General features: G+C 45.7%; 1 protein-coding gene across 1 annotated transcript in view; it reads left to right on the forward strand.

Annotated features, from left to right (window-relative positions):
- The window catches only part of ache (acetylcholinesterase (Yt blood group)), a 31,673-nt gene extending 19,062 nt beyond the window's left edge, over positions 1–12,611 (forward strand). Inside the window, exons 6-8 of the mRNA XM_068755706.1 lie at positions 5,467–5,659; positions 6,465–6,643; positions 12,490–12,611. Coding sequence (XP_068611807.1) covers positions 5,467–5,659; positions 6,465–6,643; positions 12,490–12,611 — 494 coding nt within the window. The remainder of the gene's footprint in view (positions 1–5,466; positions 5,660–6,464; positions 6,644–12,489) is intronic.
- Positions 12,612–13,273: the final 662 nt, after the last annotated feature.

The raw sequence follows: 13,273 nt of genomic DNA on the forward strand, positions 1-13,273 counted from the left end.
AATTATACTAAAATAGAAGTAATAAGTCTACAACAACGTAAAAGTGTATAAGCATATGACTTTTGATATTAACAACATTAGAATAAGTAAAGATAGCAAAATTATAGTGACAAGCTGAGTTAATAAGACAGTAAGAGATTGTTATGATTATCCATCCATAATATAGATAGACATTTTATAATTTAATTTAGAGTTCAGAATGTTCCAGATGTGTTAAAACTTTGGAGCAATAAAGATAAAATAATCATGTCACTGTTTTCAAATTTCAGTGTAGAGGAGATAATGCTGGTAAAATGTTAAAGTAATTCAAACTAGGAGAAATGTCCATAAAGCTCTAACGTAGGATTTGTGAATAAAGGATTTGAGACATTTCATGAGTAACATTTGGATTATGGAGATGTGTTATGCTGAAAATGTTGATTGTTTGTGTACTGATTTGATTTTATGTTTTTTCCTGTTTGTTTTCCTTGTTGAGAGAAATCGAAGATGAATAATGTTTGAGATGTATATCAAGATATAACCATGAGAGTGTTTCATATCCTGAATTAGGTGTCTTTAAAGATAATCGCAGGTGCAGCTGGATTTGGAAGGAATTTTTCCCGTTTGAAAGAAGTTTGGTATATGGAGATGTGAATCTGCAAATACGGGTTTTTCGCCTTCCTCCCTGATTCAGGTTATGAATGTAATAACTCAGGTTTTGATTGTACTGATTTTGTTCTATGATAGTTTAGTTCTAGCATATTTAGTTAACACTAAATGTTTTGTAGAGACCAGAAGGATGTTACAGTCGTACAATGGAAATACAGGAGGGAATGTTAGGATAATTTACATATTTCCATTTGCCTGAACTGTTATTGGAAAAGAACAGCCCCATCTGGCGGGCAGCGATGTTGTTGTGCACTCTGAAGGTATTATGATGTCACTAGGGTCAATGGGTGGAGCCATGACCATTGTCAATAGGAAGGGGGAAACAAGGCAAAACAAGATGGTGGTGGGCCAAGAGGGTCCGTGCTGCCGGTAGAAAAAGAAACCTGGAGTCTGCCTGTTTCATTACTGGTGCGTTTGGTATTTAATACCAAGGTAAACTCTATCACCCTCAGTATAAATTAAGTTGTGCATTTAAAGAACTGCGTATTTGACTTGTTCCAAAGGTTTTATACAACCTCTTGAAAAAACATGCAAATTAGCATTCCACAAAGAATGGGGCTATCAATTGTTAGGATTTCTAATCTTGTGTTGTTTTAACAGGTAAAAATAATAATATAAAAGCTAATTTAAACAGAAGGTCTCCAATCCCAGTCAGAACTGCTGCTGCGGGATGATTCCAGAACGGACTGAGAATCCTCCTGTGCTGCTTCTAGCAGGAATAAACTTGTTCCCGGTCACGGGTTTAGGAGCATCTGCGTTCTTTAGCTGATAGTTCCATGTTTTTTCCCCAATAAACGATCATTCCCTTCGGCATTAGCAGCTTTGTTTGGAGGCGGGGCATATCGATGTTGTGGGAAAGTAGAAGCGCATGCGGTGAACGATGACAGGCAGCTGTCAATCATACCGGAAGGACAGAGCATCCAATCAGAAATGACCTCGCCTGTCCATTTGCAGCGCGGCTGTGTTGCTTGGGTGAAGGAGAGAAAGAGACCGAGAGAAAGGAGAGGAGCAGCGAATCCCATGCTGTTGTCGCTATGACTTTAAGTATTTTTAAAAAAAATCTTTATTTGCATTTTCCAAGTTTACAAAAGTTCAAAGAATATCAACAAGAAACAGGACAACAACAACAATGAAAAAGAAAAGAAAAGAAAAGAAAGCAAGAAAGAAGGTATATGTATATATATATATATACACACATGCGTATACACTTACATACATACACTCAGACATAGACACTTGTGAGGGTACTATGATTCACATTCCACACCTTAGTTCCATAATTTCAGGGCTTAATTGTTAGTCTTATTTGCGGTCCATTTCCCCCACCGCTGTCCGTGAGTCCTTGCTTTGGTCTTCAGATAGAACGTCAGCTTCTCCGTGGAGTACATTTCCCCCACCGCTGTCCGTGAGTCCTTGCTTTGGTCTTCAGATAGAATGTCAGCTTCTCCATGGAGTACATTTCCTCCACCGCTGTCCGTGAGTCCTTGCTTTGGTCTTCAGATAGAATGTCAGCTTCTCCGTGGAGTACATTTCCTCCACCGCTGTCCGTGAGTCCTTGCTTTGGTCTTCAGATAGAACGTCAGCTTCTCCATGGAGTACATTTCCTCCACCGCTGTCCGTGAGTCCTTGCTTTGGTCTTCAGATAGAACGTCAGCTTCTCCATGGAGTACATTTCCTCCACCGCTGTCCGTGAGTCCTTGCTTTGGTCTTCAGATAGAACGTCAGCTTCTCCATGGAGTACATTTCCCCCACCGCTGTCCGTGAGTCCTTGCTTTGGTCTTCAGATAGAACGTCAGCTTCTCCGTGGAGTACATTTCCCCCACCGCTGTCCGTGAGTCCTTGCTTTGGTCTTCAGATAGAACGTCAGCTTCTCCATGGAGTACATTTCCCCCACCGCTGTCCGTGAGTCCTTGCTTTGGTCTTCAGATAGAACGTCAGCTTCTCCGTGGAGTACATTTCCTCCACCGCTGTCCGTGAGTCCTTGCTTTGGTCTTCAGATAGAACGTCAGCTTCTCCATGGAGTACATTTCCCCCACCGCTGTCCGTGAGTCCTTGCTTTGGTCTTCAGATAGAACGTCAGCTTCTCCATGGAGTACATTTCCCCCACCGCTGTCCGTGAGTCCTTGCTTTGGTCTTCAGATAGAACGTCAGCTTCTCCATGGAGTACATTTCCCCCACCGCTGTCCGTGAGTCCTTGCTTTGGTCTTCAGATAGAACGTCAGCTTCTCCATGGAGTACATTTCCCCCACCGCTGTCCGTGAGTCCTTGCTTTGGTCTTCAGATAGAACGTCAGCTTCTCCGTGGAGTACATTTCCTCCACCGCTGTCCGTGAGTCCTTGCTTTGGTCTTCAGATAGAACGTCAGCTTCTCCATGGAGTACATTTCCCCCACCGCTGTCCGTGAGTCCTTGCTTTGGTCTTCAGATAGAACGTCAGCTTCTCCGTGGAGTACATTTCCTCCACCGCTGTCCGTGAGTCCTTGCTTTGGTCTTCAGATAGAACGTCAGCTTCTCCATGGAGTACATTTCCCCCACCGCTGTCCGTGAGTCCTTGCTTTGGTCTTCAGATAGAACGTCAGCTTCTCCATGGAGTACATTTCCTCCACCGCTGTCCGTGAGTCCTTGCCTTGGTCTTCAGATAGAACGTCAGCTTCTCCATGGAGGACATTTCCTCCACCGCTGTCCAGCCATTGACAAGTCGTTGGAGGATCACTTTTAAGCCGGTTCCTTGTGATGGCCTTTTTACATGCAAGTGTCAGGATTTTAAAGAGGTAAATGTCTTTCTTCTGAATCATGTCACCGGGCATTAAACCCAGGTACACTATCCGGGGTCCCGTGGGATCTCGCAACCAAACACCTCTTTTAGAATTAGCATAACACTGTCCCAAAATGTCTGAATTTTTCCACAGAGCCAAAAGATATGAGAGTGATTGGCTCTCCCGTGACCACACTGCCTCCAGCACTGCTGTTGTTCCCCTAGTGGTTTATTTTTAATATGGGGGGTAAGAAAGAAGCGAATCAAATTTTACGATCCAAATTCCCTCATCTTCTGGAGCTGGTGGACGATTGCTGTGCCAATCACCCTCTGTCAGCGTGACATTTAATTCCACCTCCCATTTGACTTTTACATATAGGGTGGTTGCCTCATTTAATTTTTGTCAGGGCATAAAAAACATATTATTATGGCCACGCCCCCAGACACACAGGAAGGCGGCCATATTGGATTGAATCTCAAAAACTGTTGAGTCAGCATTAATGCTGACGGTGCATTTGAACGAACGTCTCCTCGGGGGTTTCACCAAATGAGCTGAAATTCAGTGTGCACCATCTAGAGACTTGGGGCATCAAAAGTTATCCAAATTATTTTTATACATTTCACGGTTTCTGTGCGGCAAAGCTCCAAACTTGAGGTAGAATTTGGGGGTCCTCCTGGGCCTGGTGCCTTGTGAGTTCTGGTATGATTCTGGTGGGGGTCCATCTGGGCCTGGTGCCTTGTGAGTTCTGGTATGATTCTGGTGGGGGTCCTTCTGGGCCTGGTGCCTTGTGAGTTCTGTTGGGGGTCCTGGGCCTGGTGCCTTATGATTTCTGGTATGATTCTGGTGGGGGTCTATCTTGGCCTGGTGCCTTGTGATTTCTGGTATGAGTCTTGTGGGGGTCCATCTGGGCCTGGTGCCTTGTGAGTTCTGGTATGATTCTGGTGGGGGTCCTTCTGGGCCTGGTGCCTTGTGAGTTCTGTTGGGGGTCCTGGGCCTGGTGCCTTATGATTTCTGGTATGATTCTGGTGGGGGTCTATCTGGGCCTGCTGCCTTGTGATTTCTGGTATGAGTCTTGTGGGGGTCCATCTGGGCCTGGTGCCTTGTGATTTCTGGTATGATTCTGGTTGGGGTCCTGGGCCTGGTGCTTTGTGATTTCTGGTATGATTCTGGTCGGGGTCCTGGGCCTGGTGCCTTGTGAGTTCTGGTATGATTCTGGTGGGGGTCCTGGGCCTGGTGCCTTGTGAGTTCTGGTATGATTCTGGTGGGGGTCCTGGGCCTGGTGCCTTGTGAGTTCTGGTATGATTCTGGTGGGGGTCCTGGGCCTGGTGCCTTGTAAGTTTTGGTATGATTCTGGTGGGGGTCCATCTGGGCCTGGTTCCTTGACTATTTGCATTAGTTTAAGGCTGGATGCACCTCTTCTAAGCACAGTGAAGCATAAAGTACTTCTGAAATTTGTATCTCCTGAATGAAAACCAAGTCATCCAACTCATTGTTTATTGGGGTGGTGTCTCATGGGACTTCTGATTGATAGAAATCAGAGTATCAATATATTGTTTATATCAGTAACCAACGTTTTGCACAAAGACATTGTGTAAAACTCACAGTCATCATTGAAAGACACGAATCAAAACTTAACCTTGGCAAGACATCACGGAGCAAAACACCATAGATGAGGCACAAGACACGAAAACATAATCTGGCCAGAGAACAGGTGAGCAGTAAGACATAGGAATGTTGGCTCCGCTCTGCCACGCCCACTGCCGAGAAAGGAGAACAGAATGAACAAGCGGAAGTCCCAGGAACACAAATGATCAACATAAACCCAAACCCTGACTGTAGGTAACAGTTACCCTGGCAGAACAAATGAAGGTCAATGTCAAGGTCAAGGTTCCTGACTAACAAAGTAACTCCGATGGATCTTTCTTTGAGATCAAACAGGACAGGATAAAGTCTGAGTTTAAAAATCTGCTTATATTTAATGTCAATGCACCAACCCAAAGACTGCATCAATGGTTATGTCAGTGCAGACCAGCAGCTGATCCTCGTCTTCTGCTCTTCTTCAAGCTGGTGTCTACCTCTACCTCTTCGATCACCGAGCATCCAACTTGGCCTGGCCAGAGTGGATGGGTGTCATCCATGGTTACGAAATTGAGTTTGTCTTTGGCTTGCCACTGGAGAACAGACTCAACTACACCCAAGACGAGGAGAAACTGAGCCAACGTATGATGAGATACTGGGCCAACTTCGCTCGAACTGGGTGAGTCGACACAGACCGGTAACAAACCTGTGGCGTGTAGCTGCTGTCCTGAGATAGATGTAGGAATGTTTCCAACTTGGTGGATATTGGTGGTGACGATGGTGGCCAGTCCCAAACCAGCCGAAAGGAGAGGCTATAATCTTCGGTTAAATCTTGGTAAATCTTCTACGTACACTAGGGACGTACCGATCCGAACTTGTGATTGGAAATCGGCCCCGATCCCAATCGGAATCGGACGTTAGCTCCCTATCAGGACTCGGGTATATATGGAGCGTTATTGTCATTACTCTTTATCAGATCTGGAGTTACGCAGTGGCACAGAGTGAGACCTCTCTACGACAGACAGAGATGGTAACGCGTGCAGCATGACATCACTTCCTGTGACACAATTGGTTGAATGCTGTCAAAACACAGAAGCAGCTTGAAGCTAGTCGAGCGAGTCTGTCTGCGCTGTGCAAGTATTCTGAAGTGGATGACAAAAACCTTGCGGTTGAGCTGCTGTTCATTTTAAATATTGCACTTGCACTAGTCCAAGTCCAAAGTGAATTTTTTTATTTATTTATGACTTGAATATTCAAGCTGCGCCACAGAAGTTTAAGGGTTACATGTTTAAATAAGATGATAAAATAAAATAAAAATGAGGGACATCCTGCATCCGTTTTTCACTCGCCTTTATTATTTTATGTATTATAGAAGTATCGGATCGGGACTCGGTATCGGTACAAAATCAAATGACTCGGACTCGCTCCCTCCCCCCCCCCCCCTCCCCAATTGTATCTCTATTACCTCGTTCTTGTCCCTGCAGAAATCCGAGTGGCTACCATGATGGGATGGTGGACAGCAAGAAGCGCTGGCCTCTGTTCACTATCAGCGATCAAAAATATGTTGGACTCAATACTGACACACTAAAGGTCCACAAAGGTCTGAGGAACCAGATGTGTGCTTTCTGGAACCGCTTCCTGCCACGCCTCCTCAACATCACAGGTAAGCACTGCCTGGAACTACCTGGGTCACGGCAACACCTGACAGCTGCAGTCATAGCAGGGGGCAACACTTTACACAGCAGGTACAGATGCAGGTGGACGCGTCCAGGAAGGTTTCTGATCATCATTCAAGACAAATGTCTGAAGGCCAGGAGGGGTCAGCCAAGCGCTGGATCACTGTTCCAGCTTCACTGCATCTTTACTAGAGCGCTGAGGCAACCAGGCCTGATGCCCCCTCTGCCACGGGACAGCCGCTCTGAACGGCAGTAACTTGTTATTATACTAAGTAATAGTACAGTAGTAATAATAATTTAAGCCGCAAGCTGCGTCAAAGGCCCTCTGGGCCGACGGGACGATGAGCTGACCCGTTGACATTTTGCCCATTGCCATGGCAACAGCGTAAAAATACAGCATTGACTTTTTCGCCTGGCATGTGTGTGAGAATGTATGTGGCAAATTTGGGACGTTTCCATGCTAATATGTCATTTTCATAAGATTGGGGTTTTTTTTGTGTCGGAGTCATTTGATTAACATGGGGAATACCAACCATTGCCACGGCAACATGGCAAATATAACAACATGGTTACTATTGACTTTTTTGACCGCCATGCGTATCAGAATGAATGTGGAAAATTTGGGACGTTTCCATGGTAATATGCCATTTTCGTATAATGGTAGAATTTCTTGTCGTCCGTAATAGAATAACATGGGGAATTTCGGCCATTGCCACGGCAACACCGTAAAAATGGTTACAATTTGTTTTTTTGATCGGGACCACATGAGGGAATTATCTGCCAAATTTCGTTCATTTCTTCCAAACTATTTTTTAAATTCCCATAAAACTTTTGTTTCACTTTTAAAGTGTCCAGGTAGGAAGGGTCAATAAGTGCAAAATTTGGTTTTGATTGAAGTGTGTACCGGTATGTGCAAACGGGAGCAATTTTTGGTGTACGAAAACGCTCAAAATTCTACCTCAAGTTTGGAGCTTCGCCGCACGGAAACCGTAGAATTTATAAAGATAATTTAGATACCTTTTGATGCCCAAAGTCTCTAGATGGTGTACACTGAATTTCAGCTCATTTGGTGAAACGCCCGAGGAGGAGTTCGTTCACATGCACAGTGTAGGGTTTTACCAAACCCTCTTCCGGTTCTTGTTCTCCGTTGTGGGTGCGTATTCAATGAGGAGAATGTGGGTTTAGATTAAGACATTTATATAATTAACAGATCAGTACAAGTTGGTTCAGATATCAGCGCTGAGGTCCGATCCTGTTCCGTGTGTCTGTCTCAGGTCCGAACAAAGGGCCGCTCTCTGCGTCCGCGTCTTTCAATGTCCATGAGTCCGTCCTCCTCAAGGTGGGGGTCCCGCCCCAGCCAATCTAAGCCCATGTTTATCTGTGTTGTGTGACGTCACTGTTGTGATGCGTTCAATTGAAATCAGTCATTACAACAACAAACTAAACGTGGTGCGTCCCTAGTGGTGTCGGCATGTAATTACGTTGTGGAATCCCGTCTACTATGGAAATTCCCTACAACAGTCAGCGTTAACGCTGACTCAGCAGTTTTTTAGTTTCAATCCAAAATGGCCGCCTTCCTGTGTGTCTGGGGGCGTGGTCATAATAATATATATTTTTTGTTCTGACATGACGCATGTCTGTACCAAATTTCGTGTCTGTCCGACAAAGTTGGCGTCGGACCCCTCTCCATAGGCCCAATGCATTGTGATTTTTGTAGGTGGCGCTGTCGCGTCACTTTTTCATGGCCGATTGTGAAACACATAAAAAAAAATAGTTTTTTGCCGGATCTTAATTTGGTTCATAATTTGGTGAGATTTCGAGTATGTTCAGGGGGTCAAATTGCTGTTTAAATTGCAGAACAAAGAAAGAAGAAAAATATTTTTTGCATAAACAATATACCTTGTTTTCTGAGTACGCGATTACTACATAAAATACATTTTTGGAATGCTCTCGATGGGGGCTACGCGTCTGTGGGGGGTGGAGGTGGCTGAGGAGAATTTTTAGCTCGTCATCGACCCCCACATGGCAGTTGGCCTACAGGCCCCCATGCGTTTCATGTGATAACAAATATGGGCTACGCCACGCGAAGACATATCATATATTTTTGGACATGTCTCGATGAGTACTACCCATGGCAGAGGTTGAATGCCGATGTTTGACTCACGCTTGTGTGCGGAAGTGTGTGTTGGTGTGTGTGCGTGTGTGTGTGTGTTGTTTAGTGTCGGTGTGTGAGTGTGCTAGTCGTTGTCAACAGCATTGCAAAGGTGAATGCCGCTCGTCAACTTGTCGTCTTCTGCGTTGCAAAAGCAGTAGCCCCGCCCCTTGTCCCTAGATAGGCGCTCGGGCCTAATTATGACAAAATTCAAGTTGGAGATTGTTAGCGTATACGCTCCACAGGTAGGAGGTGAGTTAGAGGAGAAGGAGAAGTTCTTACGCTCCACAGGTAGGAGGTGAGTTAGAGGAGAAGGAGAAGTTCTTACGCTCCACAGGTAGGAGGTGAGTTAGAGGAGAAGGAGAAGTTCTTACGCTCCACAGGTAGGAGGTGAGTTAGAGGAGAAGGAGAAGTTCTTACGCTCCACAGGTAGGAGGTGAGTTAGAGGAGAAGGAGAAGTTCTTACGCTCCACAGGTAGGAGGTGAGTTAGAGGAGAAGGAGAAGTTCTTACGCTCCACAGGTAGGAGGTGAGTTAGAGGAGAAGGAGAAGTTCTTACGCTCCACAGGTAGGAGGTGAGTTAGAGGAGAAGGAGAAGTTCTTACGCTCCACAGGTAGGAGTACAGTCAAACAATAGAATGTATTACAGTACAAGTACAGGAAGTCACAAAAGCATGGACAATCTTTTCTGCATCAGTATTTCTTTTTTGTATGTACAAATACTTACATATTTTTATACATGTTTGAAAATAAAATTCATTCATTCATTCATTCATGTGGAACTCCTCGTCGGCTAAATACAGTATAACCTCATGTGTCCTGTGTCCCTCTCACGTTGTCCAGGTTGACGTCCTCGTCTCCTGCAGCTTTGACTTTATGCATCGGCTGCTCCAAACACTTCAGGAGCATTTCTGGATGCTATTTTAATACGCTTCATTAAACTAAGTTCTCTTTCTCATTCTGCTCTGGATGCTGGAGATGCAGCACAAACAGCTGAGATGTTCCAGCTCCTAGATTTTAGTGCTGCAGAACCACGTCTGAGAAGGTTCTGATTGACCCACGTTTGAGTTCTAACCTCATTATGGACTTGAATTCAACACATTCACAGTAATGACCTCCAGAACGTGGGTTCTGCAGAACAGCCTCACACAGTAATGACCTCCAGAATGTGGGTTCTGCAGAACAGCCTCACTTTAATGACTTCCAGAACGTGGGTTCTGCAGAACAGCCTCACAGTAATGACCTCCAGAATGTGGGTTCTGCAGAACAGCCTCACAGTAATGACCTCCAGAACGTGGGTTCTGCAGAACAGCCTCACAGTAATGACCTCCAGAATGTGGGTTCTGCAGAACAGCCTCACTTTAACGATCTCCAGAATGTGGGTTCTGCAGAACAGCCTCACAGTAATGACCTCCAGAATGTGGGTTCTGCAGAACAGCCTCACAGTAATGACCTCCAGAATGTGGGTTCTGCAGAACAGCCTCACTTTAACGATCTCCAGAATGTGGGTTCTGCAGAACAGCCTCACACTTTAATGACCTCCAGAACGTGGGTTCTGCAGAACAGCCTCACACTTTAATGACCTCCAGAATGTGGGTTCTGCAGAACAGCCTCACACTTTAATGACCTCCAGAATGTGGGTTCTGCAGAACAGCCTCACACTTTAATGACCTCCAGAATGTGGGTTCTGCAGAACAGCTTCACACTTTAATGACCTCCAGAACGTGGGTTCTGCAGAACAGCCTCACAGTAATGACCTCCAGAATGTGGGTTCTGCAGAACAGCCTCACACTTTAATGACTTCCAGAATGTGGGTTCTGCAGAACAGCCTCACACATTAATGACCTCCAGAATGTGGGTTCTGCAGAACAGCCTCACTTTAACGACCTCCAGAATGTGGGTTCTGCAGAACAGCTTCACTTTAATGACCTCCAGAACGTGGGTTCTGCAGAACAGCTTCACACTTTAACGACCTCCAGAATGTGGGTTCTGCAGAACAGCCTCACACTTTAATGACCTCCAGAATGTGGGTTCTGCAGAACAGCTTCACTTTAATGACCTCCAGAATGTGGGTTCTGCAGAACAGCTTCACTTTAATGACCTCCAGAACGTGGGTTCTGCAGAACAGCCTCACACTTTAATGACCTCCAGAACGTGGGTTCTGCAGAACAGCTTCACACTTTAATGACCTCCAGAATGTGGGTTCTGCAGAACAGCCTCACACTTTAATGACTTCCAGAATGTGGGTTCTGCAGAACAGCTTCACTTTAATGACCTCCAGAATGTGGGTTCTGCAGAACAGCCTCACACTTTAATGACCTCCAGAACGTGGGTTCTGCAGAACAGCCTCACACTTTAATGACCTCCAGAATGTGGGTTCTGCAGAACAGCCTCACTCTTCTCCCCCAGTCTCGCCGTTTCTTCTTCTGTTTCCGTGCTGAGATGACGTCACCGCCCGTTCGCCTTGTCTTTATTATTACGCGTCTTCCCTCCACGTCGGCCACGCCGCTTTGTTCGCTCAAACACCACAAACACAGCGGACGTCGATGAGCTGCGTAAAAACGCATGCGTCTCTCATCGCTAGCTGCAGCAGCCGGCCACTCACTGGCCCACATTGAGAAGTAGCACAGGATGAATATTTACGTGTTTCTTTTATTATCAATTCAGGTCGGATTTTGTTTTTGCGCGCTGTGGAGATTTTCGCTGCGTGAAGAACGCATCAGTGCAATTGCGCACGCGCGCAGCTGAGAGGTCATGATGACTATCTCCGTTTCTGCCCCCCTGAAAGGTGTATTTTTAGGGCCGTTTTGAAGGAGGCCAAAGAGGTGCATGTTTTGAGGGCAGGAGTCAAACAGTTCCACCCTTAGGGGGCAGTATTGTAAAAAGATGATTTACCCATGTTGGTCCTATAGGAGGGGGTAATCAGGTTGTTGTTTGAGCTCCCTCTAGTGTTGTGGCTGTGAGTGTCACTAAATCTGTGGAGGTGTTTATTCAGGTATGCAGGGATTGAGGGGACTGAGGGCAGAGCTGCATTGACTATTTTAAATGCCAATCCCATTTTGAGCTGTTTAACCCTGTCTTCTACCCTGAGCCGTTTTAGGCTAGCAAAATGTCCAGGAAGAAGGGGGGTCATGGGCCCCAGATTGAGGAGTAGCCGAATGAGTTTGTTTTGGGAAGTTTGGAGAAGACACATGGACGTAGTGACAGGGTGAAGTGGAGAATGATGATTCGCTGTGGCCACCCCTCACGGGACAAGAAGAAAGTACAGTAGTAGTAGCATAATAATTGTAGTAGTAGTAGTTATAGTAGTATAATAATAGTATTAGTAAATCAAGAAGAGGAACAAAAAAATTAGTAGTATAATTATAGTGTAATAATAAATGTAGTAGTATAATAATACTGCTATAATAGTAGTATAGTAATAATAGTAGTAGTATCAAATTGTATAATATAGTGTTAGTAGTATAATAATATTTATGAGCAGCAGACACAGACAGAATTTAAAGAGGAGAAGGATGTGGACGAGTCGGCTGTGAGGAACTCTGGACATGCAGCACATCCTCCTCTTTGGTGACCGTGATGTCATACAGTAACTCCTCCCCTCTCCTCATTGGTGTGGCGCTCCCTGCTGACCATGACAGGTCGTCCACCTCGGAGCGTAACTGTCTCCTTGTCCTTCCAGATAACATTGACGAAGCGGAGCGCCAGTGGAAGCTGGAGTTCCACCGCTGGTCCTCCTACATGATGCACTGGAAGAGCCAGTTCGACCACTACAGCAAGCAGGAGCGCTGCACTGACCTCTGATGGCCTCCCCAGGGAGAGGAGGAAGATGTGGCCATTTCCCTCCTCAGAAAAGTCTTCATTTCCCATAATGTTTTGTTTCCCCCCACACACAAACACTAGCCCCCACCTTTATTTATACTATTTATTTATGTGTTGTGTAATGCATTGCTGTTCTGACTGTGTGTGTTGACAGGCCGTTCCACCGCACCAGAACCTTCTGGTTCCCGTTCCACCGCACCAGAACCTTCTGGTTCCCTTTTTGTTTTTTCAAGATTCTTTCTGTTCATGATTTTAGGGTTTTCTGTTGCACTCAGAGAAACGTTCTTTCTGTTGAAGCGTTTTGTCTCGTTGTCTTTGGCAGCCATTTTGACCACTGTTAGCTGCCTGATGTGCCGCTGTGATGAATGAATGTTGCCCCCCCCCCCCCCCCCATAGGTAAACCCTGCAGTTGTATGTGGTGAAATATCCCTGATGAGTTTCTGAACAGGTTCCTGAGGTTGTAAAGCAGGGGGCGGTCTGAGCATCATGATGTCAAAGACCCCCCCCAACATCACCTGAGGCTGAGTCACAGGTGTAGTGACCAGTAGCAAAGTGATGGCAACACCACACCTGTTCACAGTGACCACTCAAGGTCACTTTCTCGTGTTGCCCCCCTCCAGCCAGAACCGAGCTGAGCTGACATC

This window comes from Brachionichthys hirsutus, chromosome 23, assembly GCF_040956055.1.
Source record: "Brachionichthys hirsutus isolate HB-005 chromosome 23, CSIRO-AGI_Bhir_v1, whole genome shotgun sequence".
NCBI classification, from domain to species: Eukaryota; Metazoa; Chordata; class Actinopteri; order Lophiiformes; family Brachionichthyidae; genus Brachionichthys; species Brachionichthys hirsutus.